Here is a 27,364-nt window from a genome sequence, read left to right as displayed (position 1 = left end):
GTTCAATTCCAGCCTCAGGCAACTGTCTGCGTGGAGCTTGCACATTCTCTCGTGTCTGTGTGGGCTTGCTTCGGTTTCCTCCCACAATCCAAGGATGTGCAGGTTAGGTGAATTGACCATGCTAAATTGCCCATAATGTTCAGGGATGGGTAGGTTAGGTGCATTAGTCAGGGAAAATGTAGAATAATAGGGTAGGGGAACGGTTCTGGGTGGGTTACTCTTCGGAGGATCGATGTGGACTTGTTGGGCTAAATGGCCTCTTTCCACACTATAGGGAGTCTAATCTCAATTGTTCTCCCAAATAGTGCCATGGGATCTTTTACATTTCCCTGAGAAAGCAGATGGATTTCAGTTAAACACCAACACCACGAACACTGGCATATCTAACAGTGCAATACTTCCTCACAAGTTGAGTTTGCACTCAAGTCCAAAAAATGGGACTTGAACGAAGAACCTTTTGACTAAGAGGCAAGAACTCAGCCACAACTGACAGCAAAAATGCAAATACCTTCTCAGAAATATCCAGCTGCGTTTCTACTTCACCATTAATAGTGGACACAGAATCTTCAGAACTACATTTCAGTGCTGATGGAGACAAAGTCATAGCGGAACAATTCAATATGCTACCTGTTGATAAAGCCAAGGGAGGAAATAAATTCATGGATTATTTTCCACTCTTTACCCAAGTCAAATTAGGAATAAACCATCTGGTGAATATTTATGTGCCAAACTGTGACTTCTTCAATATCTGAACCCAAATATTTAAAAATGAATCTTGTAAAAATAACCTTCAAAATGTTTGTCATAGTTCCTCTTAATCTATCACACCAAGTTCCTCAACACACTTATTTTCAATGAAATTGATGATAATTCAATAATTAGGAAAGAAACTTTATTTTGTATGCCAATAAGAAACACCCCAAAAGGGTGCAATGAATTATGTAGACTCCAAACCCCACTACCTGACCCAACCCGATTTTGTGAACCTTCCCTTAGACCAAACATGGTCTGACCTGACCCATGCTCCTGCAGAACCCTGACCTACCCCTGACCTTCCCACCTACCCTAAGCACTGCATTACTTACCTCACCATTTTAACTCCGGCACCTGGCTCTCCTGAGACTCTACCCATCTAGCACCCTGCCCCCTCCCCAGCTGCAATCTTACCTGCCCAGCACTCTACACATTTCCAGGAGGTGATGGTATTATCACTGGATTGTTAACAGAGACCCAGGTAATTTCTAGGGAACAGGTTTGAATCCCACTACAGCAGATGGTTACATTTGAATTCAATATAATCAATAAAGATCTGGAATTAGGAATCAAATGATGACCACAAAACCACTGTGGACTGTCAGAGAAAAACGCATCTGGTTCACTAATGTCATTTTGGGGAATGTAACTACTATCCTTACCTGGTCTGGCCTACATTAGGCTTCAAACTAAAAGTTACATTCTAAATCCTATGAATCAAGGAAAACTGAAAGGTAAGGAAGGTATAGCTAAGACAGCAAAAAATAAACAGGAAAAGAATGATCCTTTTCAAAAAATGATGAATATTAGGCACTTTTGATTGATTTTACAGAAAGGCTACAGTATTGACAGAAACCTGGTCACTTTACTGAACAAAATTGAAATTAGGGCCTGGTGGCTCAGTCGTTAGCATTGCTGCCTCATGGTGCCAGGGACCTGGGCTCGATTCCAGTCTCGGACAACAGTCTGTGTGGAGTTTGCACATCCTCCCTGTGTCTGCAGGGATTTCCTCCAGGTGTTCTGGCTTCCTCCCACAGTCCAAAGATGTGCAGGTTAGGTGGATTGGCCATGCTAAATTGCACATAGAATCCAGGAATGTGTAGGTTAGGTGGGTTAGCCATGGGGAATGCACCATTACTGGGATAGGGTCGGTCTGGGTGGGATGCTCTTCAGAGGGTCAGTGTGGACTTGATGGGCTGAATGACTTGCTTCCACACTGTAGGAATTCTATGGAAGAAATGCAAATAAACATATCTTGGAGGGATAGAAAGCAGGTAGAGTGGCAATAAAGGTATAAGAGGGAATTCAGATATGATGATAGGGCAGGAAGTGGGGTGCAGAGTCAATGAGACTGAAGCACAAAGACAAAGGGTGTGCTACGTTAGTCAGATGGCTCTGCTAACCTGCAAATTATGTAAGGAAATAAGTGGAATTCTGAAATCAGATTAGAGAGCGGAGTTTCAGAAAGGCACGGAAAATTTTATATATCCACTTTTTAATTGGGATAAAGAGGGATCAGTTAAATGAAGAAAAATTAAACGAATACCTAAACTACTGGGCAATCCTTTCCTCAGTCATTAGTTTGACATAGGATAGAGGTGTTGTTAGATCTAGTTATGAGCAAAGAACCAGATAAGGTGGACAACCTAAATGTGGGGGCGTACCATGCAAGTATATACGAAAGTAAGAAGCAATTTTTTAAACAGAGAGATATGGATAATCCATGCAACTACACACTATTTAAATTAACATCTATAGAAGGGCAATTTTTTAAATTGAGAAGACGACTAGAATTGAAAGTAGCAGAGATATTAAGAGGGACATCAGTGCCAAACAAGTCTTTGAGTAGATTAAATGTAATGAACATACATGGATTTTAAGACCTTTGACAAGATTTCATACATCAGATTACAAGGGAAGATTATTCAATGCTATTCACAGTAAGAACTACAAATTAGATTCAAAACTGATTAGAAAGCAGCATGTAGGAGTTAAGGGTAACTTTTCAAAGTTACACAAAAAAAGATAACGGCATCCAGTTCAGGTCTGGAGCTACTTCTGTTAATTCCAATTCAAATAATGAATCATGCACTTACATCCACTTGGTTCTTCTTGAACATTCGGCTGCACGCTTTTCAACCCAGGGTTCTGACTGACTTTGTCGGTGGTTAGTCGCAGATTTCCCTGGGATGTAAGCACATCACTTTTTCTCACGGGGATTCTACTGGGTCTCAGCTGTTGTTCAGAACTATGAATGAAGAGAAAACACAAGCCAACATTTGTGACATGACATACTGGGAGAAACATGCATTTGGTTGCTACAAAGGCTTTTTTGTAACCTGTTGGATGATGACCTGGTGTTGTGTGGTTTTTGACTTTAGAAAAAACTCAGCATGTTTGGTTGCATGTGTGGTGAAAGAAATAGAGTTCATGTTTGGAGACAGATATGACTTCTTTGGATCTCAAGTCATAGTGAACTCAAAATGTTAGAAGTGTTTCTTTCTCCAAAGATGCTAAGTTTTAGATCTGCTGAGGTTTTTTTTAGGACTTTGCTTCTCTTTCAGATTTCCAGAATCCTTAGTACTTGGTCTCTATTTATCCATTTTATTTTTAAGATTAGCTAGGTATAAAATCTATGATAATTAAAATTGTGATTGGTGTGCACCCATAGAATCACAGATGTCACTGATCAGAGAAAACAAGCAGAAGGTACAGGATATATCCATGAGCTAACAGGTATAAGGCATGCGAATTCAGCCTGCTCCAAGCCAAGGGTATGAGCAACAGAAATAATGAGAAAGTTTTTCAGGATGGATGAGAGCCACCTTGTCTTAACCTTTCCTCCCTCCTGTTACAACTCAGCTCCAATAGATGCAAAGATCAGTTGGGATGCAGGTCCTGACAACCCATGTGTTTATAACATGACCACACTCAAAAAGTATGAAGTGGGTGAAGGAGGCAGGTTCCATTCTAGAGGTAGCGATGTCACAGAGCAACAATCGCTTTTTTTGCGGGGGTGGAGGGAGGGGAGAGAGAGAGAGAGAGAGAGAGGTACCCAGAGTGGTTTACTTTTCCTTTCACAGGATTTTATTACCTGGGTGATTGTCTTTTCAAAATCAGAAAAGCCTATCTTTGATCCTTGTGAGCAAGCAGCTCTGGGGAGAAGGTGATTAAGGCCTTATCTAAATCAGGTGTGAATAGTTGGGGTGGGAGCGGTTGGGTTTGGGAGGTTGGGGGAAGGTTTGAAGAGAATACATTATATTGTGATAGATGTGTTTTCAATACAACAAATGAAATTTGTGGTAAAAATTAAGGGAAGGGCTTTGTCCTACACCATCCTGCAACTGAGAATCTCCCCCTGCAGTTTAATTTTTGACAAAAGAGGCATTTCTCTTATCAAGGCTGCACTAACCAAGGACATTAAGTAGTTAGTGATGAAAAGGTTGCTAGGTGACACTGGACTGGATGTCTGGAACATCAAGGCTGCTCGTGACTTAAGCTGTCTCCAAGTTGTTTTTCATCATGACAAAGCTGTTGAAGTAGAGAAATAGAGATGTACAGCACGGAAACAGAACCTTCGGTCCAACTTGTCCATGCCAACCAGATATCCTAACCTAATCTAGTCCCATTTGCCAGCACTTGGCCCATATCCCTCTAAACCCTTCCTATTCATATGCCCATCCAGATGCCTTTTAAATACTGTAATTGTACCAGCATCCACCACTTCCTCTGGCAGCTCATTCCATACATGTACCACTGTTTGTGTGAAGAAGTTGCCCCTTCAGTCGCTTTTATATCTTTCCCCTCTCACATGAAACCTATGTCCTCTAGTTCTGGACTCCCCTATTCCAGGGAAAAGACGTTGTCTATTTATCCTATCCATGCCCCTCACGATTTTATAAACCTCTGTAAGGTCACCTCTCAGCCTCCTGCACTCCAGGGAAAACAGCCCCAGTCTATTCAGCTTCTTCCTATACCTCAAATCCTCCAACCCTGGCAACATTCTTGTAAATCTTTTCTGAACCCTTTCAAGTTTCACAACATCCTTCCGATAGGAAGGAGACCAGAATTGCATGCAATATTCTGAAAATGACCTAACCAATGTCCTGTACAGCTGCAACATGACTTCCCAACTCCTAAACCCAATGCTCTGACCAAGAAAGGAAAGCATACCAAACACCTTCTTCACTATGCTATCTACCTGTGACTCTACTTTCAAGGAGCTGTGAACTTGCATTCTAAGGTCTCTATGTTTAGCAACACTCCCCAGGACCTTATCATTAAGTATATAAGTTCTGCTCTGATTTTATTTTCCAAAATGCAGCACATCACATTTATTTAAGTTAAACTCTACCTGCCAATCCTCAGCCCATTGGCCCGTCTGATCAAGATTCCATTGGCCCGTCTGATCAAGATTCCATTGGCCCGTCTGATCAAGATTCCATTGTAATCTGAGGTAACCTTCTTCGCTGTCCACTACACCTCAAATTTTGGTGTTATCTGCAAACTTATGAACTATACTTCCTATGTTCACATCCAAATCGTTTATAGAGTAGATTCTATTGTCTAGTTAATTGGAATGATAGCTGCTTGAATGCATTACTGGAAGTCAAGTATAAGAAAATATTCCATTATCCATTGCTTATTCTATATTATGATTGAGTTATGGAGTGGTAAATAGATACAAATGACTCTGCAAATCTCTCACTGGCAGAACCATTCTATGGCATACAGAATGGCACATCCACACTATAGCCAGGAGAATGGCAGAACTGTTCACTACGTCGCATAATCCAGGTGTGTGCTGCCCGCTAAGGTTCAAATCTAATTTCAGTAGCTGTCCAACAATCAGTTCATGAGGATTCACTGTGGGGAGAAGGGGGGGCAAGTTGGATTTCTTTGAGATTTTGGAAGCTTTACATGACATGCCTTACCCTAAAACTTATGTAGCAAGTAAACTTTCTCAGTATGCTAGGATATTGGTGATCATTGATCAGCCATCTTGGTTCATTGACATAACCCAGTGGAATAGACCTCCCCAAGGGCTGAAATTCTTCTCATTCAATTTCAAAAATTCCTACAAGCCAAAACTACTGGACATATTACTGGAAATTGAATAGCATTCTTTGTTGGGAGTTGCATGGTTTTAGCAGGTTACACTTCAGCAGTACTTCCCTTGAGAAACTGCAAATGGTTCTTCTTGGATTGCTGCGGATTGTTTGATGAAGGTGATACCAAAAAGCTGTTATAGGGAATTGCAGAATTTCCACCAGGCAATAATACAGGAACAATTACACATGGTCAAGTCAGAATGGCATGTGACTTGGGAGAAGAATTGGGTACTGATGCTTTTCCCATGCAACTCATGCTTTTGTCTTTCCACGTAACAGAAGATGTAGGTTTTGGAGATGCGGCCAATAAGCTTTGCTGAGTTGCAGCAAGTCTAATTTCTGGATCTCCCTAAAATAAAACTCTAACCCTCTCTGTCCTTTGCTTACTGCCTCCCCATCACCAACACTCATTTCCTCTCCAAGGTCTTTGAAGGTGTTGTCACCTCTCAAATTTCTGTCTACATTTCATGGCACTCCAATCAGAACTAACATGGCTTTAAAATCACAAATGATATCCTACATAATGATGAAGGAGGTAAACTATCCCTTCTCACCTTTCTTGACTTGTCTACGGCTTTTAACACAGTCAAGCATACCATTCTCCTTCAATCTAGTTCTACTATTGTCCACTTGAATAGGACTAAACTTGTCTGGCTCCTTTATTATGGAAATAATCTGGTGATTCTGTAATGACTTGTCCCCGAGTCTCTACCCTTGGCCCCTTCCCATTTCCTAACCATATACTGCTCTTTGGGAATGTCATCCAAACAAACAGTGTAGGTTTCCACGTATATGCTGATGGCACCCAACTTTATCTTACCACCACTCTCTACAGTCTAGAAATTGTCAGATTGCTAGTCAGTTATCCAGTACTGGATGAGCAGAAACTTACACAGCTGTGAAAGCAGATAGTATTCTTCCTGGTCCCCACCATAAATTCCATTCCCCTAATCTTGACCCCATCTGTCTGCCTTTCCATATTTACAGCTCATGATGCAGTATCCTCTACTCCGGAGTGGCCAAATGCAGATTTAACCATTGTTTTGCAGAATGTCTTCTTTCAGTCCACAAACAGGGGGTCCCCAATTTACAAACGTCTAACTTACAAAAGCTTGTACTTACAAACATGGTCTCACACAGGGGTGTAATTTTAAAGTCCCGACTTACACCATTTCCTGTACTTACACACAGCTCCTTTATTTTGTCCTGCATTGTATTCCGACTTGCGAACAAATCAACTTGCAAACAGACTTCAAACGGAACCCATTCATAACCCAGGGAGTGTCGGCCTATAATTCCAAGCTTATGGTCACCTATCATTTTAATTCTCTGTTTTGCACCCACCCTGATTATTCTGTTCTTGGCCTTTTATAATGTTCCAATGAAATTCAACATAAGCTTGAAGAACAGCACCACTTTCAGTTACGCATTTGACAGCTTTTCAAACTAAATATTGAGTTCAACAATTTTTGATCACAACCTCTGCCCCTTTTTGTAGATGAATTGATGGATTTTCATTCTGATCACTAGTTAATAATTTCATTCAACTGCCACCATGGCTGATGTCACTCCTGATGGAACTGATTTTGCACTCTAGCAATCTCTATGCTTGTGTGTAGTTCACATGTAGTATGTCATAAGAAAATCTTGGGCTTCACTGTAAAAGAAAAGTGGCATTTTTTTCTGAACATGTCAATGCATCACACTGCACAAATAAAATCAAGAAAGGAAAAGCTGAAAATCGCAGAAATAGAAATTGCAAAAATTAACAGGCAATCAGAATATGCAAATGGAAAAGGTATTTAAAGTTTTCGGTAAAGCCCATAATCAGAACTGTAAACATAAGCAGTATAATTTCACAACATAATGCACAGTTCAGTACAAAATGACTCAGACCTTCCAGAAGAATAACACATGCAATTTTGAAAAATCTTCTCACTGTTTTAACTTACATAAATCTACATGTGTATCCAAAAACAATATTTTCAGAGTATTTCAACTGTATATTTCTGTTTCTTTACTTTTTGTGGCATCAAATGTTTGATGCATTAATGATGCTAACATATATGTGATAGCTTGGATTTTCCTATCAGTGATGAAGAAATGACACTTGCTTTGAACTCACTAAAAGCTGCCACAATGTTTTGTAGGGTTCAGACAGAGACTTACTGCAAATCTAGGTCTGATCCAATACAGTCTCCACATATGGCAGCCAGGTTGTTTGTAAGGAGGTTAAGTAACAGCAAGGTTTTTAAACCAATGAGAGTGAAGAACCTCACAGGGCACATAAGTTCAAAGTCAGGAAATATAAACCATGAAATATAAATTAGATTTAAATAAAGCTCAGAAGATTGGGAAATAAATAAAATTAGATTGGGAAATACAGAATAAATATAGAAGACTGAAGAAAGATTGAAGAGGAAATAAAAGCTATGCCATTTTTAAAAATTCTTCATCTTTATTACTTTTAGGGGAATGAGGCTCAATACTTGATTAAAAATAATGTTCATATCCAGCGATGTTGTTCAATGGGAATTATTGTTTAAAATACCATTACAAACTCATTTACTCCTCAATGTACAAGCTGTTTTCTTGGCTTTACAGCAAAACTCATGAGCAAATGACGAACACTCACATCATTGCATTAATCTCAAAGCCAAATCTATTACTGAGAATCGAAAAGGATACATCCTGTGGAGGAGTGGATTATTTCTGACAGGACCTTCTGGATTTGTGCATTTAATTATGGTTTGTGCAGCAAAGAAGTTGTTGTCAAATTTACTCTGTTGTAATATTTTGCCATGTTGCTTCTAATTTTATAACTCTCATGTTCGTCATTCTAGTTACAAAATCCAGCCCAATACATTTGTATTACTGAAAGGCACCTTGAGTGTAATTATTTAGGATGCAACTGAACACAATTGTAACAAAAGCTGATATGCTGATTGACACACCTTGATTTGTACAAACAGCTATTAATTAGTGTGGGGAGAGGACTGGTTTTGAGAGATAATGAACTGGTTAACAAAAACAAGAAATGTTCTACTACCTGGTAATATCTAAAGATGTCCTTAATTTTAATTTGTTTTTCTTCAATGGATTCTAGGGAACAAAATGAAATCATAAGACAAAAAAAATTGGGGTCATGAGCAAATATAACAGTCAGACGTTAGTCTACAAAAAAGATTATGCCTTTTTTTAAAAACAAGGTTCAAAGGTCCAAAAAAGGTACACAGGGTCATGATGCAAGCTACATTCAAATGCTCATGTGTTTCTATTGCTGTTGCAAGTTTAAGGGAGCAGCCAGCAATATCCACACTCGTCACTGGCTTCATGGAAGGAGACAGTATTTCACGGACTCCATTTAAAGTCAGCCATCATCTCTCCAATCAGTTGTGCAATATGGCTGCCAGATTGTGAAAAGGCACAACACAGGTTGTTTTCTTTTAAGGCGACTTAACCTAATAGACCAACTTATTTGGAAAACACCTTTGAACTTGTAACATGGCTAAGTCATCCAGGTTTGTTACCTGCTTTCAAAATTAATAACAGGCTTTGGTCTGAGACAGAATAATTATGGCAGACACTATCTGAAAGATCAGTTGAAACCATCAAACCAGCTGCAAGACAACAATGCAGCCGAGGTAATACATGGCTATGCCATGAAAGTGGGAGAAGAAATTAGCCCCAATCTCTTCCAACTTCAAGTTCACCTGGGGATGACTGTCTGACAATTTCAACTTCAAGAATCCTCATAGCTTAAATGGGAATTCTCTGCTTTTACAAGTTCTCCATGCCAGTTAAAGCATCAATTTATCTAAGAAACACTGTTGTGAAATAGACTAAAATATGTCCAGATCATAATCGTATTGCTTCCTTTTGCATCTATATCTAATCTTCATGCATTTGATAGTGTGTTTAAGAGGTTATATTTTAACCTTCCAGCCCAAGTGTGTGATAACAAAATAATCTTTATAATCACAAAAATTTGCTACTGCAGTAATTTAAAGTGGGACGTATCGACACTGACAGCAGGAACACACAGTAACCTCATTTCTTTCATCGTGGACAACAATAAAACTCAAATTCTGTGCATTACACTCCTCCCTTGCTCTCTTTGGTCCACTTACTCTCACAATTATTGTAATCCTCATTTAACCACAATACACAAATATTCAGCAATTTTCTTTAAAAAAAACAGGAGACTGTCACTAGTCATTTCTAGGGGTTCAGTATATGCCCGTACACATTGCTCCCTCTGGAGCAAAACATGTCTGGACATCACTCATTCTGCCCTGAGCTGAAAGAGAGACCCCTGTTTACTTTAGAGGGGGTTGGAGGAGATGTCTTCACATGATTAGTTGATGGAATATGTGCAGGGTATGGCAATTATTGGGACATCAGAGATTCTAGTTTGCCAGAGAACTAGAACATCAGATATCCTGCAGAGGACTCAAGGTTTAGATTAGATTAGATTCCCTACAGTGTGGAAACAAGTCATTTGGCCCAATACGTCCACACCAACCCTCTGAAGAGTAACTCACCCAGACCTATTCCCCTCTAACTAATACACCTAACACTAGGGGCAATCTAGCATGGCCAATTCACCTAACCTGCACATCTTTGGGATTGTGGGAGGAAACCAGAGCACCCAGAGGAAACCCACGCAGACACGGGGAGAACGTGCAAACTCCACACAGACAGTTGTCTGAGGCTGGAATCGAACCTGGGTCCCTGGTACTGTGAGGCTGCAGTGCTAACCACTGAGCCACCATGACTTCAAAGGAATGCCTAGAATGACTGCCAGACTGATTGTAAACAATATTTCAGTGCATTGTGGAGTTTGGCTTCAACTTGTGCAATGGCTTCTTGCAAAGCATGAAGACTAAACTGTCCAACATGAAGAATGATGTGACAGTGCCACCCATGATGATGAAACATTGGCTTAAAGTTCTGGCAGTTTCTAACGTAGCTAACACTATTGAGAAAGAAATTCATCACTGCCATTTAGGTTCTTGGTGCCTGTGTTTACTCAGGTTTCCAATGTAGCACATCACTCTGGCCCTCTGTCTTACAGTCAGTCTAGGAATGCTAAGTGGATGACATTGCTTCATCAGATGGAAGAGGTAAAAAGGGCTTTTGTCCGAAATGTTGATTTCGCTGCTCCTTGGATGCTGCCTGAACTGCTGTGCTCTTCCAGCACCACTAATCCATTCATCAGATGAAAACCTACCATCCTTCCATGCTAGCTTCCATGCAAACCACTATATCAAGTGCCCTTGTTCGTGCTACAGCCAGCGTGCAGCACTGTCCAGACCCACACTAATATTATATAATCTGTAGCAAGCTCTCAATGCTGCTCATCATTCCCACTTGGTATTCCAATGGGAGTTCAGCAGTCTGCTACCTCTCAGGTTTTAGCTACCGAGGAAACATCTAGCCGAGACTAATAAGGCATTGGCAGACTGCACTAAGTCTTTTCTCAATAATTCCACGAAAATTGAATTTCTAGGCCTCTATTTATTTTTATCAAAACCCTACATGGCAGCAACGAAATAAGAACAAATTAAAAGTAGCAACCACAACACAAGAATCAGATTGAGAGGTAAGTTGTGGAGTCAAAGTTAAGGTTGCAGGACTGGAAAACTAAAGAATGGCAAGATGAATCTAGAAAAAAGCCTTAGTGGCGGGGACAAAGAATAGAAACGTCAAATAAAATATCAAAAAAAATCTGTATCTTTTTAACTTTTTAAAATGTTTATAAGAAGGGTTAGGACTAATATGAAAGGAACTGGAAAGCAGAAAAAAATACAGATGTAACAAACATTTTGCATCAGTTTTCTTCACAAAATGATTTAATGATAAAATAAGTAAATTCTCAAGATAATTGGATTTGTAAGCAAAAGCAATACTTACACTCTGAATCCAAATACATTCCACCATTGTGATGTTAAGTCAGAAACAAAGCTTTTCTATCAGAAATTACTTTGAACAAAAATCTGATTTTTAGGTTCTATCTTCAAACATATCCAAGTTTTTTTTCTCATTATTCAGCGAACTTAAAAAATAGTTGCTGTTTACCTGCAAATGAATCTTCCTTCCAACATCTGAACTATTTTCCGGTGGCTGAGCATGTTCTAATATTTCATGAGAAATGCCATTTTTAATTGCACCAGACAGACCTTTGAACCCTAAAATGTGAACAATTGAAAACATACACATCAAATATAATGCAGACTTTAACATCTTCACCAGCTTTTTCGTTCCATGCATTTAGATTACCCTTCAGACTTAAGAGAATAAATTTCAAGAAATGAACATGGCTCGTAATTCTTGGGCTTCCCAAATCCTGAAAAACAATACTTTTCAGAAATGGTCAGCATTTTCAATTGAAAAAGTTAACTTGCTAATGGCTACCCTGAAGATGATGTTAATTATTTGCACAACATTGGTAATTCCATTCAGCAAATATGTTAGTTGCAAACTGAACAAACCATTTTCCTGTTTGAACTCAAAGATGTCTGTCCAAACAGGAAACAAAATCACTAACTACTTACGGCATAGATTAGTATGGAAATGATTCCCAGCTCTTGTCATATATACACTTAACTATTGGTTCTGAGCAGCATAGCAAAAGCCCAGTTGCCAGACCACCATGAAAGTATCAGGGAAACAAAAGAAACAGGAAAGAAAGTGTTCATCCATAAAATATAAAGAGAGAACATACACTCTCCAATGTTTACAATCTATGTAAAATGCAATGAAAGCTAATAATGCTTCAAAAAGGATGCAACTTAGCACTACAGTTTTGATAAGAGGACTCTTGTGCTGCTATGGCAGTGTCCCTTACTCTAGACCAGGAGGTCCAGGCTCAAGTCCCTCCTGCTCCAAAGGCGTGTTATAACATCTCTGAACAAGTTGATTAGAAAGTATCGACAGTCTTGCTGTGACACAGCCCAGAAAATTTACAGTCTTTCATGATTAGTTTGATACTCTACTCAGGTCAAAGGGACTAAGCATAGTCTAATAGATAGAGATCATTGAAATGTTACAAAAATTATACATAAATTAGATTCATGGACATATTTTTAAAAAAAGAAAAACATTTGCAGAACAGACATTGAAACCTTTCTTATTTAACTGCCACCCTTTAAATACTAAAGTGAAACAGAAAATTTAGGACATCAGGCTGTTGAAGAAGTCAAAGATGTGAAAATTAATCAGTTAAAGAATAGGGAGTATTCGACCTTTGCTGAATAAGTTACTTTTCTTCATTGATCTTCCTCAAACAGTTTATCTTACAAGGGAAGATTATCTTTTTCAGTGGAAAAAAAATATCCTGGTAAACCGCCTCACTGCCTCATCCAAAGGACAATAGGAAGCAAATGCCTCAAGATTCCCACACTTTACCTTATAAAGGGATTTCATAATATAGAATGGGCATTTTTCACTAATCACACTTCACTTCCATAAGACTAAGTAAGATTGCATATCCAGAAACTCCTACAAATTATCTTACAGCTAAAATTAGTGCAGGGGCATCTCCACAAATCAACATTCCATACCAAATCATGAGACATAGAAAAGCATAAGGAATAATGATACTTCAAGTGCAATTAAGATAGAGAAAGACACCATTTTGGTTTCAATTTAAGTGATATACGTGCAGGTTAAACTTAAAAAGCATGCTGCAATTCACACTTGGTAAGCTCAGATTAAAACTACTAGAAGTATACCTCTTCTTCAGCTATAACGCTGTATGCCTCACTCTGTTGGATCACCCTATGATCTGTATGTCCTTGTATGTTATGATCTGCCTGTACCGCATGCAAAACAAAACTTTCACTGCACTTAGGTACATGTGACAACCCAGTAAATCAAAAAAAAAATCCAGATATCTGTCTTTGAAGAAACACAAAAAGTGACCACCATCACAGAGTTTGTTGATGATTCATTTGTGCTTTGCATATTCTAGGATCACACCACAGTGATACTAAAATGTAGTTGTGGATCATTTGTAACATAAATTTAAATTCTGAATTAAAAATCAACACACTAAATGCAACGGATTGTCAAAGGATAAACTGAAATAATTATGATTGTTTAAAACATGATATGAGGCTAGGGAAAATTAGTAAGAGGATTTGCTAAATTGTATATAGGATAACTTCCTCATATGGTTATATTCATGGGTAGAGACATTGCCAAATGTAATTACACATTACTAGATTTATTAGAGATGTTAATTATGAGTTGAAAGTGGTACTAATCCAATTACTAGACTAGTGAGATGAACTAAGGGAGCTGGTTAGCTCAGTTAGTTAACTGTTAGCATATATTTCATGTGAATGTCATCATCAAGGGTTCAAAATCCATTTGGTTGAAATTGACTTTGAGAGTTGCTTCCTTATCCTACTGCGAAGAGTGAAAGGCGACAAAAACAGCCAATGAATGTGCTCAGGATAGAGCATTAGCAGACACAGAGCCAAGAACCTGCCTTCAGGAAGAGCAAATACGAAGGAAGCAATGAAGATGAATTAAATTTCAAGACAAAGAATCAGACAAGAGTTAAGATTCAAATAGAAAGGGAAAATTTCACACAACATGGATGTGTAGGTGAGGTGCATTGGTCAGGAGTATTAGAGTAGGGGAATGAGTCTGGGTGGATTACTCTTTGGAAGGTCAATGTGGATTTGTTGGGCCAAATGGCCTGTTTCCACACTGTAGGGATTCTATGATTCTATGATCTATGAACAAGAGCTCGACACTTGATTACAGCAAACATTAGAGAAAAAAAAAATGAGCTGGCAAAGAGAAACTGAAAGCCAGACTAACAAGATACTTCCTAAAAGGAAAATTCTAAGTTTTAAAATAAATATGTACCAGTGAAAAAAGGCAACTTGCAGTTATAGAGCATTCTATGGTCACCAGATGCCACAAAGGCATTTTACATCCAATGAAGTATTTTGAAATCTAAAGTTAAAAATCACACAAAACCAGGTTTTGGACACACACATACATATAAATCTATGGGGTGAATTTGCATTTGCAGAATTGCATTTGCAGATACATTCTGCTTTGTTTAAAATGCACATGACCTGTAGGCAGTCAATACATTTATAAATTTTATAAATTCCTACTTTGGAAACAGAACCAGTCTGACTCAAGATTGGAATACATACAGACTGTAACCTCACACCTTTAATATATTGCCTGAGTGAGGATATCATTTTATTTTAAAATAAAATTTTGAGTTATCTCATGAATGTGACTCGAAAGAAGTTCTGGGATTTGCATATTAATGAATCGAAACCTGCAACCCATTCTAAAAGATGAAAGACTTAACAGCAATCTAGGTTTGTTCAATATATCGCATTGGTTATATGACACTGTGATCTTCTGCTATAAATTCTACGTCCTATGATTCTGCTGCACTAGCTACCTGACAAAGGAGCAGTGCGCCGAAAGCTAGCGCTTCCAAATAAACCTGTTGGACTATAACCTGGTGTTATGTGATTTTTAAGTTTGTCCACCCCAGTCCAACATCGGCATCTCCATGTTTTGAAATCTAGTCATGGTAAATATGCTCCACTCCCCACAAATATTTAAGATAAAGTTGCTGTGGTTCTGTTCGCCGAGCTGGAAGTTTTTGTTGCAAATGTTTCGTCCCCTGTCTAGGTGAGATCCTCAGTGCTTGGGAGCCTCCTGTGAAGTGCTTCTGTGGTGTTTCCTCCGGCATTTATAATGGCCTGTCCCTGCCGCTTCCGGTTGTCAATTTCAGCTGTCCGCTGTAGTGGCCGGTATATTGGGTCCAGGTCTATGTGTTTGTTGATGGAGTTTGTGGATGAGTGCCATGCTTCTAGGAATTCCCTGGCTGTTCTTTGTTTCGCTTGCCCTATTATGGTATAACACTATATAGGACAAACAGGAAGACAGCTAACGATCCACATCCACGAACATCAACTAGCCACGAAACGACACGACACGACCAGCTATCCCTAGTAGCCACACACACAGACGACAAGCAACATGAATTTGACTAGACAACACTACCATTATAGGGCAAGCGAAACAAAGAACAGCCAGGGAATTCCTAGAAGCACGGCACTCATCCACAAACTCCATCAACAAACATATAGACCTGGACCCAATATACCGGCCACTACAGCAGACAGCTGAAACTGACAACCGGAAGCGGCAGGGACAGGCCACTATAAATGCCAGAGGAAACACCACAGAAGTGCTTCACAGGAGGCTCCCAAGCATTGAGGATGTCACTTAGACAGGGGACAAAACGTTTGCAACAAAAACTTCCAGCTCGGCGAACAGAACCACAGCAACAAGCACTCGAGCTACAAATCTTCTCACAAACTTTAAGATAAAGTAAATAGGTTTGAAACAAATTAAAACAGAAAGGAGACAGTACGTATAATAAAGAAGTGGGTAGCAGTTTCTTCCCAAGTTTTCTTCTGGAACAGCTTTTGTTTGCAGTACTCATCATTGATTTGGACTCATGGCTAAAGAGACAGTCTTCCTGTTAAAAGTATAGCAAAAGCAAAGAGACGAGAACTAGAGCACAGTGTTTAAAATTTGGGGTCTACTAATTAAGACAGAGATCAGAAGAATGTTTTTACTATCACAGATTCATAATTCTGTACCTCAAAGAGCAGTGGAAGAAGGATCACTGAATATTTTTAAGGCAGAGAGAGAGAGAGAGAGAGAGATAACTTGTCACTATCATGGGAGACAAAACATCTGGGAAACAGTCAGGCAAGTAGTTAGAGGTCAAAATCAGATCAGCCATGATCTGATGAAATGGCAGGCAGAGTCAAAGGGCTTAAAACAGAAATTGGTGGAAAATCTCAGCAGGTCTGGCAACATCTGTGGAGAGAAAGCAGAGATAACATTTCAGAACAGTTCTAAAGGAGGATCAATGAAACATTAACTCTGCTTTCTCTCCACAGAAGAAAAAGTGAGGACTGCAGATGCTGGAGATCAGAGTTAAAGACAGTTGCGCTGGAAAAAGAACAGCCAGGGCAGGCAGCATCTGAGGAGCAGGACAGTCGATGTTTCGGGCATAAGCTCTCCACAGATGCTGCCAGGCCTGCCAGTTTTTCCACCAATTTCTGATTTTGTTTCTGATTTACAGCCTCTGCAGGCCTTTAATTTTTTTTGTTTCTAAGGGTCAAAAGGTCTACTTCTACCCTATGTTCTTATTAAAATAGGTTACAGAGTAAGTTATTCTGTGGATCAAAGGAAACTGAAAGTGAGTGTTGGTTACATTTAATTTCAAACTCACTACCAGTTCTGAAGTGCTACATTTTGGTAACAAGTAGAAATAACTGTAATCTAAATTGGATAAAGCAGAATGCTGAAGTACAAAGAAAATTGGTCATTTCAATTCACAAGGCATAAGCAGGATCTCAAATGGACAAGACCATCAAGGAAGCTAACAAAATATTGGGTATTACGGAAGAACTGTAGAACACAAGAATCAAGAAGCAATGATTTATCTGTACAGAACCTAGTAAGATTCCACACTATAGGATATATGTCGAAGCAACAGAGATCTGTCAGCACAGATGCATTAGGATATTACTTGAGGAAATAAAAATTTGAAAATGACAATAACTGGAGTTGTTCTCATTAGGAGAGGTGATTTGATAATTGTGCCCAATATTATAAAAGCAATGGGATAGAGTAGCAGAAACAGATTATTTGCAGTGATTGATCGACTTAGAACTAAGATTAAATGTATTTTTTTAAAACACAGACAATCCTTTATACAGTGGATTGAGAGCACTAAAGTTTGTGGTTAAAACAGGAACCATGTTAGCATTTACAAATGGATGGTTGAGAGATAGGAGTTAAGAAAGTTTCTAACAGACGAATATGGAATATGGGTCGTGTGGAGGAGAGAGACTAAAGGATTTGTTGCAAGCAGTTTATTTCTATGTTATAATTTCCGTGTGGGGATTTCAGTTTGGGAAGATGGTGGTATAGTGGTAAGGTTTCTGGGCTAGTATTCCAGAACTCAAGGCTAACATTCTAAAAGTATAGGTTCAAATCCCAACATTGTAGATGGTGAATTTGAATTCAATTAAAAAAAACTGGAGTTACAAATGCTAGTCTAATAGCGACCATATAAGCATTGCTGAATATTCAAAAAAATGTTGGTTCACTATTAAAGGAAATCTGACGTTCTTACCAGGTCAGGCCTACATGAGACTCTAGACTTCCACAAAATGGTTCACTTTTAACTTCCCTCTGAACGTTTAGGGATGGGCAATGAATGCTGGCATGTGGGGGAACAATGAATCCTCATACTTCCCAATTCTTTAAGTTTCAATGAGATGAGGGTGCATAGAAAAGATGAGAGGATCTGAAGGTGATTAGAATCTAACAGTCATGATTACATTGATGGACCGGGGTGGACAAAGTTGAAAACCACACAACACCATGTTATAGTCTAACAGGTTTATTTGGAAGTACAAGCTTTCAGAGCACTGCTAGTTTATCAGGTAGTAGCGCTCTGAAAGCTAGTGCTTCCGAATAAACCTGTTGGACTATAACCTGATGTTGTGAGACTTTTAATTTAGTCATGATTACAAGTGAGTTGATGTCCTGATAAACGGATGTGGATCTAGAGTGGCTGCCTTTCATCCCATGCATCTTCATTTTAGTCTTAGGCCTACATCTGAAGATGGAGGGCTAAACTGAATACTGCTACTCTCTTCTTCTCTCCCCAACCACCCAATTTAAAATATGTAGGGTGAAAGCTCCTTAACAAAAACAGTCCAGTGGAGAGAAGAACATTTACTTTTTACATCCTTCACAAAAGTCTGTACATATGAGAGAAAATTACAGAACAAAAATTATTATAATAAAAATAATAATAATTACAGGCTTGACATCAGTACCAAAATTCAAATTTGATCTGCCTAAAATGGTCATCTAACCCTTAGAGAATACCAAACAAACTCTGATGGGAGCCAATTTAGTTCGGAATATAAAATGCAGATTAAGTGAAGCAGGATAACATTAGAATGATAAGTTTGCCATTCAGCTCCTCAAGGTAAAAACAATGACTGCAGATGCTGGAAACCAGATTCTGGATCAGTGGTGCTGGAAGAGCACAGCAATTCAGGCAGCATCTGAGGACAGGCAAAATCAATGTTTCGGGCAAAAGCCCTTCATCAGGAAACATACCTGAGAAGAACTTCCTTCACAGCTCAGTTTTGACTGTGTCCACTTATCCTGAAACTGCACTAGTTCAAGACTCCCCCATGAGTGGAAACATGTTCATAACATTGACTCTGTCATGACCGCCCAGAATCAGGTATGTTTAATTAAGACTATACCTCATTCTTCTAAACTCTAATGAATAAAGGACTAATATGTTTAGGCATTTTGACCATTCAACCACTTCAAGCCAGGAATCTTTCCAGTGAATCTCTTTTACATCACCTCAAATGCCAGTTTATCATTTTTTAAATGAGAAGCAAATTTGCACACAGTACTCTGATCAAAAAGGCCAAATAAAGACCAAAATTTAACTTGCTTTCCTACTTACTTGCTACACATACATGCTAACTGTGTATATCACGCACAAGAACACACTGATCCCACTGTCCTGCATTTCTTTTTAATTCTGTCTCCATTTAAATAAGCCTGCCTTTCAATTCTTCCCAACAAATTACTTCAAGTTTTCCCTCAGTAAACTCCATCTAAGTTTTTGCTCACACACTAAACCTACCTACATTCCCTGCAGATTCCTTATATCCTCATCACAACAGTCTCCCAGCAAATTTGCATATATTACACACTGCCACCTTCATCCAGGCATGAGTATCATTTTAAATATTTTGGGATCTAGTTACATCTGTCCAACCTGAAAAAGACTCCTTAAACCTGACTCTACCTTTTATGCTAACCAATGCACAATCCACACTAAGTCCCAATGCCATGAACTCCTATCTTATGCAATAACCTTTTAGTGGCATTTAATCGAGTGCCCTCTGGAAATCCAAATGCATGATATCTATCTGCTCACTTTATCAATCCACTTGATATACTCTTAAATAGTTCTAGCAAATTTGTCAAACTTGACTTCCTTTCCAGAAAACCATCGTAACTCAGATTGGTTAAGTTTTACTAAATGTTCCTCTATTTCTTCCTGAATAATGGACTCCAGCATTTTCTCCAATGACGGATACTAGGCTGTCTTGTAGCTCCCATTTTCTGTCTCCTTCCCTTCTTGAACAGTGGCATCACTTTAGCAGTTTTCCAATCTGCTGAAATCCTTCCAGAATCCAGTGAGTTCTGGAATATTTTAGAACATTGCCTCCACTGTGTGTAGCTACTTCTTTTAATAACCTTACATGCAGGCCATCAGGTTCTAGCAACTTGTCTGCCTTTTGTCCCATTACTGTGTTAACTATTTGAACCTTAAACATACTTGGAACTATTAAGAGATAGCAATGAAATAAAAGTTTGAAAAGTTACTGATTTCCCTTCTAACAAAAAACATCAATTTAGCAATGCTGACTTTCTCTATATATGGGCCCTTCATTTGACTGTCACAGCACTTCCCTTTCTGCTCCTCTTGCCCCACAATTCCCTTGTTTATTAATCTTCTGAAGTTATCCCAGTCTTGGATCTTCCTTGAATAATCACACAGCTATTCCTTATTGAACAGTCGCAAATTATCTATTGAAGCTGCATTGTCCTTCTTTTGGACCACGTTATCCGTGTCTGCGTGGGTTTCCTCCGGGTGCTCCGGTTTCCTCCCACAGTCCAAAGATGTGCAGGTCAGGTGAATTGGCCATGCTAAATTGCCCGTAGTGTTAGGTAAGGGGTAAATGTAGGGGTATGGGTGGGTTACGCTTCGGCGGGTCGGTGTGGACTTGTTGGGCCGAAGGGCCTGTTTCCACACTGTAAAGTAATCTAATCTAATCTAATCCTTCACAGTCAGCGATGCTGCTGGACGGTTGAATTCAGCAGTCTCCTTTACTTCCTAATCTTCTCAACTATAAATGCATGCCCACCTTTGGATGCTCAATAGCCAGTCTAAAATGTTCATTTACTCACAAATAATGTCCTGGGCCCTATGACTCTAGGTTGGATAACTGGACTGGTATTCCTGATGAAGGGCTTTTGCCCAAAACATCGATTTTGCTGCTCCTCGGATGCTGCCTGAACTGCTGTGCTTTTCCAGAACCACTCTGACCTAGAATGTGGTTTCCAGCATCTGCAGTCATTGTTTTTACCCAACTGGACTGACCTCCAGGCTCATGGGTTGCAGTGCCTTACCACTTGTTAATATTTCATTGCCTGCAACATTTAACTATTGGGGGGCAATTTGGTCCATGTTAATATGTCATCCTTTGGCTTTTATGCCCTCAGAACATACTGCCTTGTTAAAAGTTCTCTCATCTCTCCTTCAAAATCTTGTTGCATATTGCTTCCACAAGCCTTGTTTCAACTTTTTTTCCCATTATATACTCTCCAGCCATATAAACTCTTCTCCTGAGCTTCACTCCTCTTGCCTGAAGCATTGACAAGTTCATTTCTTTGAGAGTCTCGATACCTGAAGAACCCATTCCAACCTTGCTTCCTCTATGCCATTCCTCAGAAATATATTTCTCACCCCAATCATTTAGAGTTGTACTCTCAAACTGTCACAATACTTCCACTCCATTCAACCAATCCCTTACCTCCACCTTTAATGCCCTCAGCTCCAGAAAGATTCCTTGATCATGACCATCTGGTCATCCCCCTCATATGGCTCCAATCTTCACTTTTGGAAATGTAAGGAACATCAACGGAAGGAGCCATTCAGCCCTTCAAGCCTACTCATCACTTGATCTAGCTGGGTTTATATCAAGTGCCACTGAGCTACACATTCCCCTGTAAAAACTGCCTAAGACTTCAAAATCATCACAGAAAGCAAAATAAAATTAATTATCACCAACTATATGTTTAACTTCCTTTTCAATGGCACGACCCCTAAATCAGTGCAAGGAGTTCATAAACACTTGTCACTTAGATTGGGACATGCTGTTGAGCAGTCTTTAATCTAGGAATATAACAATTAGGAACTGGAGTACATCATTTGGCCACTTGAGTCTGCTCTGCTTTTTAATACATGGCTAATCTCACCTGGGCCTCGACTCCAATTTCCTGCCTACTCTCCATGATCTTTCAACCCATTACTGATTTAAAGATCTCATTATCTTTTCCTTATATTTTCTCAATGTTCCAGTATCCACCTCGCTCTCCGGTAGTGAATTTCACAAATTTTAAATCTGCCCTTTATCCTAAAACTATGACCTCTCATTCTCGATTGCCTCACGAGGAAACATCCTCTCTGCGTCTAGTTCATCGATCCCCTTTAGCATCTTGTATACCTCAATTAGATCTCCTCTCATTCTTCTAAACTCTGGGGAGTATGGGCCTAAACTGCTCAACCTCTATTCATAAGACTACCTCTTATTTCTGGAATCAATTGAGGAAACCTCCTCTGAACTGCCTCCAATGCATCTACTTGCCTCCTCGAGTAAAGGAACCAGAGTCCCTTGCTCACTGTCAAACACACCTCATGCATCCTCCCTGTTCTGTCTCTAAATCTACACCTCTGTATCAGCTATCCCTGTGTCCTCTCTTTACCAGACTCTCTGTCTGTTTTGACCCTATTTCTTCAGCTCTTAATGGATCCTCATGCTAACTGATACTGTAAATGGTTCACTCTCCTGAGAAACCATCTTCTTTACAAAAACACACCCTCAGCACATCCATGTGAACTGCACCTCATCATAAATCCCACATTTTCCTTGAAGATGCTGCAGCCTCCAAAATTGTTGCCAATCTTTCTTTCCTCGTAGTTTCTGACTATCACAGCACAGAAACAGCTATAACTGAAATCATATGACTGTATGACTCTATGACAACTGACGTTGCTCATGACTATGACGTGACATCGATGCATATACTTAATTAATCTACACACTACCTTTCCTGTGCTTAAAACACATTTGCCATAACTTGAGTTGCAGGCAGTACTCAGACTGTGGCCTAACCAATGGTTAGATTCATCAGCAATTCCTTTCTTTAGTATTCAATGCAGTTACATGTAAAATCCGGAATAATAATTGTCCTTTCAATGTTTCTTTTTTATGAACAAAATCTTAATTTGAAAGATCAAATCTTGCATTTCTTCCTAAAAGACAAAAACAAGTTTCACTTAAGGGAAAGTAATCTTAAAGCTAATTAAAAGCTATTAAGATGCTTTTTTTTGGATTAAAGCATATCAAAATAAAGAAATGGGTAATTGTAACAGGAATTCCCTGTTTTTGAAATATCTGTTTAATCTACTTCAATTGTTTTTCTTCCTGTTCTGAAGGAACTAACCAAATTCAAATTACACATCAGATAGAAAAGATAAATGATAAAACTACACGGAAGTTTTTTTTAAAACAAAGTATTACTACAGAGAACACCTATCTGTATATTCACAAAACGCATAAACAAACCATGTAATCATGTTTCCTCTGTCAATTGTAGAGTATCCAAATGGCATATATTCACATGCGTAGGTCAATCTCATGTATAAATTGACCCGTGATTTTTGGTCAAAAAATGATTTCCTATATAACCTGTGTATACGTCAACCCTGCATTATAAACCTCTTACAAAGGAAACTGCATGTTCCCATTAACTCACTTAAACAAAATCGCATTTATTCATTCATACTAGTAATTCTACTCACTCTTTGTTTACTGTTTTCATTCATTCATAACTCTACTTACCCCACTTGGTTTACTGCAGCACGTTTTGATTCATTCATTCATTCATTCAGACCGGTACTGAGTCTATCGGTACTTATTGCACTTTGTTCACTATACATCCAAGTGTTAATATCGTTAAAAAGTTAATCATTTTAATTAGACCATTATATCTGAATAAAAGTGAGATATATTAGCTACATACCAGTATATCTTTAATTCTTTGACAAATTTGTTAATGTTGTTGAGGTTCATAACATATAAGAGTAAATGGGAGGGAAACAGAAGTATTTGGCAGGAAAGTTCAAAATGCTTACACAATCAGAATTTAATAAATGTTTCATTTTAAGTGTGCCATTATACCAGGCCATGATGATGTTGAACAGTCTGATTTTGCAAGATTTCAATGAATCTTTGACTTGTTATATGTTCATACCGGTCTCTTATTTTTATCTGGTAATTCCCTTTACTGTAATTCATTGTGTCTTTCTTCTTTACCCAGGATTAGTTGTGCGATCAAGTTGACTTCTGCTAATAATATGGTATTTCAACCATATTTCAGCCCCTCAAACTTGTGACCATGTATTAGTCAACCCCCTAAATTGAAACTTTAAAAATAGCCTTAAAAATTCTGCCTACGCACGAGTATATACAGTGATATTTCTTTTGCTTCTTCACCAAAATCAAAGCCAGTGCAAAGAAGAAAGAAATCTATATTTACATGTTAAATCAAACAAATGCTGCACTACAGTATGGACTCATTGGACAGTTTGATTCCAGCATAATTAGTCTCTGGAATTCTCATCAGTAGCATTTAAGTTATTTAATTTGATCACAGGCTTGAACCGAAATCAAGTCCATGGAAGTAAAGATATTTCCAGGAAGGAATATGGCTGTGATCTTATGCAGGCTTAACCTGTATAGGGGATGAGATTATCTAACTGAAAAGGCAAACAGGCCCATGGCAAAAAAAAAGTCACAGTGCCATTTGAATATTTAGTTGATGGGGAGAAAGTAGTAAATCTCTACAGCCTTTTTTGACATCCAAAAAGCATAGTGGTTATTACATTTTAAAAGTGAAGATACCTTACTGAAAAGAATGGTAATAATTGGCTAAAGAAACAAACAGTCCTTTCATGCCTAAAATGTATTGCACACTACAATGCAAAAATAGGAAAAGGCCAGTTGGCACAAGTGTATAATATATTTACAATAATCATGACTAAGTAGACTAAGGAAATATTAAGCCAAGTTGTAAATGCATCTTGAATATCTCTAGTCTCCACTAGCATAACTAGCATATTAATACAGGCATTTATCATGTTTGGAGAAAGTGTTTATAGATATTCATTTAACTTTCACAAAATAAACTTCGTAATACAACTAATCTGTTTACATTTAATTTCCTGCATTTACTTACATACATTATTTATGTTCTGTTACGCTATTTGATGATTTTAGAATACAGGCAGTTAAAATGTGACAATCAATTCTGGCTATTACACCATGATCATGCAACAGGGACAAGAATAATTCCTAATTTGAAGGAGAGAGCTGTGCGGAAAGCATATTTGAATCACATTTGTGGTTAGAACGTGGGACAAAAGACTATGGGCTTGAGAAGAATGGTTTTCCATTAACTTGGGGAAAATTCTATAAACTACTTGCGAATTTCCATGCTCTGCCATAAAACAAAATTTAAGAACATGAGACTTTAAGAGCAGAAAAAGACAATTACAAAGTCAATCATAGCAGTTATATTTTCCATTTGTCACCATACCTGCTTAATTATTCTTCATAAAAGTGCATTTTTCATGTCCTGGAATGTGCCTTTTATTTGAAAATAAAACTCTACATTGGCCCAATCCAGCAAAATTGTCATCTCAACCTCTGTATACACCAGAAACCACCAACTGTTTTCACCCAAACTCCTGTCAGTGGTTGCCACATGCCTATCGCTACTGTGCGCTGCCTTCTCAAATCCAATCCAATCAGAAAGCAGACAAATAGCTTGTATGCAATTACACAATTCAATCACAAGTCAAATAACTTTTGATGAATAATTTGTGATGCCCTGATGATTCTTCTCTCCAATCAATCATCACAGTGTACAGGAAACTAAGTTTTCATTCTGGCAATTCCAAGGCAGACCAAGATGGTTAAAGTCCCTACTTCCTCAATCGTAGAAAGAAAAAGCTGACCAAGAAATCAATGTCTTACCAATGAAATTTTTGATACAAACCCAATGTAGTACAGAAAAGCTGTACAAAGTGACTTATCCTCATAATTCCTTGCAAAATTTCCACAAAGAACTGCTGAAATCCAAATTTAATTGCACTCATGGTCCAGACTCTTGCACGAGAGTAGGAATTCAACACCATTCAGTTTTGAATTTGATGTACACCCAATCTTTAGGCTTCTTTCTTGAAAACTGCAATTTATTTTCAGAGTCTAATTCAGGCCTGAGCTACATAAAATCGCGGTGGAGTAGATTAGATTAGATTACTTACAGTGTGGAAACAGCCCTTCGGCCCAACAAGTCCACACCGCCCCGCCGAAGCGCAACCCACCCATACCCCTACATTTATCCCTTACCTAACACTACGGGCAATTTAGCATGGCCAATTCACCTGACCTGCACATCTTTGGACTGTGGGAGGAAACCGGAGCACCCGGAGGAAACCCACGCAGACACGGGGAGAACGTGCAAACTCCACACAGTCAGTCGCCTGAGGCGGGAATTGAACCCGGGTCTCTGGCGCTGTGAGGCAGCAGTGCTAACCACTGTGCCCGCCCACTTTTTCTTCAGAATAATCTCAGCTTTAACAATACTCAATAAGGTCAACACCAAAGCAACTGCTTGATTGGCACTCCATCTAACACTTTTACCATTCACTCCCTGCACCATCAACACACAGTGGCATACAACATACACAAGAAACGCTACAATAACTACCAAGATTAGATTAGATTAGATTAGATTACTTACAGTGTGGAAACAGGCCCTTCGGCCCAACAAGTCCACACCGCCTTTTTCTAAATCGGTTTCATTCATGAGGGGAATAAGTGCACCAACATAATTACTAATGGGAGAAGGTAAGTGAACTTAATGCATGAAAACTCAGATCAAAATGTTTGTCAATACAATTAATTATCTATCACATAAAACATTCTCTCTCCCAGTCATAGACTTGATAGGCCAAATAGCACCTGTTATAATGACATAACTATCTAGTCATGACAAATAGAATCACCTGCATTTGGAGCATAATGTTTTTTAACTGGGCTTTTAAGTGATTCATTTGGCCACAGATTTCTACTGTTGGTAATAAGCTATGATGTAGGAAATGGTGGATCCGCTGCCTGATGGGCCTTTCCCTGCCCTATTACCAGGCTTCACACTTCCCCAAATACCTGCAAAGTTGCAACTCAATATTCCAAGTCTATAACTTTTCTTCAAAACGGAGAAAGTTGGAAATGCAATAGGTTTGATGGAAGTGAAACGGGCAAGAACAAATAAAATGAGAGGCCTATGAAAGATCACTGGAAGGAAGAGATTAAGTGACAAAATGGTTCATGCTGCTAAACCAAAGCAAGAATGGGACAGTTAAAGAAATACATTATTCTTTTCGAGGAGCAATGAGTGGCAGACTAATGAATAACTGCCAAAGGACAAAACAGAAATGTAAAAAAAAACAGAAAACAGCAGAAGTTTCC

General features: G+C 38.8%; 1 protein-coding gene across 10 annotated transcripts in view; it reads right to left on the bottom strand.

Moving 5' to 3' along the window:
- agbl5 (AGBL carboxypeptidase 5) overlaps positions 1-27,364 on the bottom strand; it is a 131,402-nt gene that overhangs the window by 13,424 nt on the left and 90,614 nt on the right. For 8 of the 10 annotated variants that reach the window (XM_087977072.1, XM_087977071.1, XM_087977073.1 and 5 more), the window contains 4 exons: positions 11,946-12,055; positions 8,914-8,966; positions 2,850-3,001; positions 509-627 (listed from right to left, as the gene is read on the bottom strand). In XM_087977072.1, the coding sequence (XP_087833198.1) occupies positions 509-627; positions 2,850-3,001; positions 8,914-8,966; positions 11,946-12,055 (434 nt within the window). Of the gene's footprint in view, positions 1-508; positions 628-2,849; positions 3,002-8,913; positions 8,967-11,945; positions 12,056-27,364 lie in introns of those variants that run through there. The other 2 variants (XM_087977088.1, XM_087977094.1) reach the window with 1 other exon arrangement.

Source organism: Chiloscyllium plagiosum, unplaced genomic scaffold (assembly GCF_037043375.1).
Source record: "Chiloscyllium plagiosum isolate Xiang-an unplaced genomic scaffold, Cpla_swu_hap1 HiC_scaffold_3, whole genome shotgun sequence".
Lineage (NCBI taxonomy): Eukaryota > Metazoa > Chordata > Chondrichthyes > Orectolobiformes > Hemiscylliidae > Chiloscyllium > Chiloscyllium plagiosum.
This window is presented reverse-complemented; position numbering and strand designations above follow the sequence as displayed.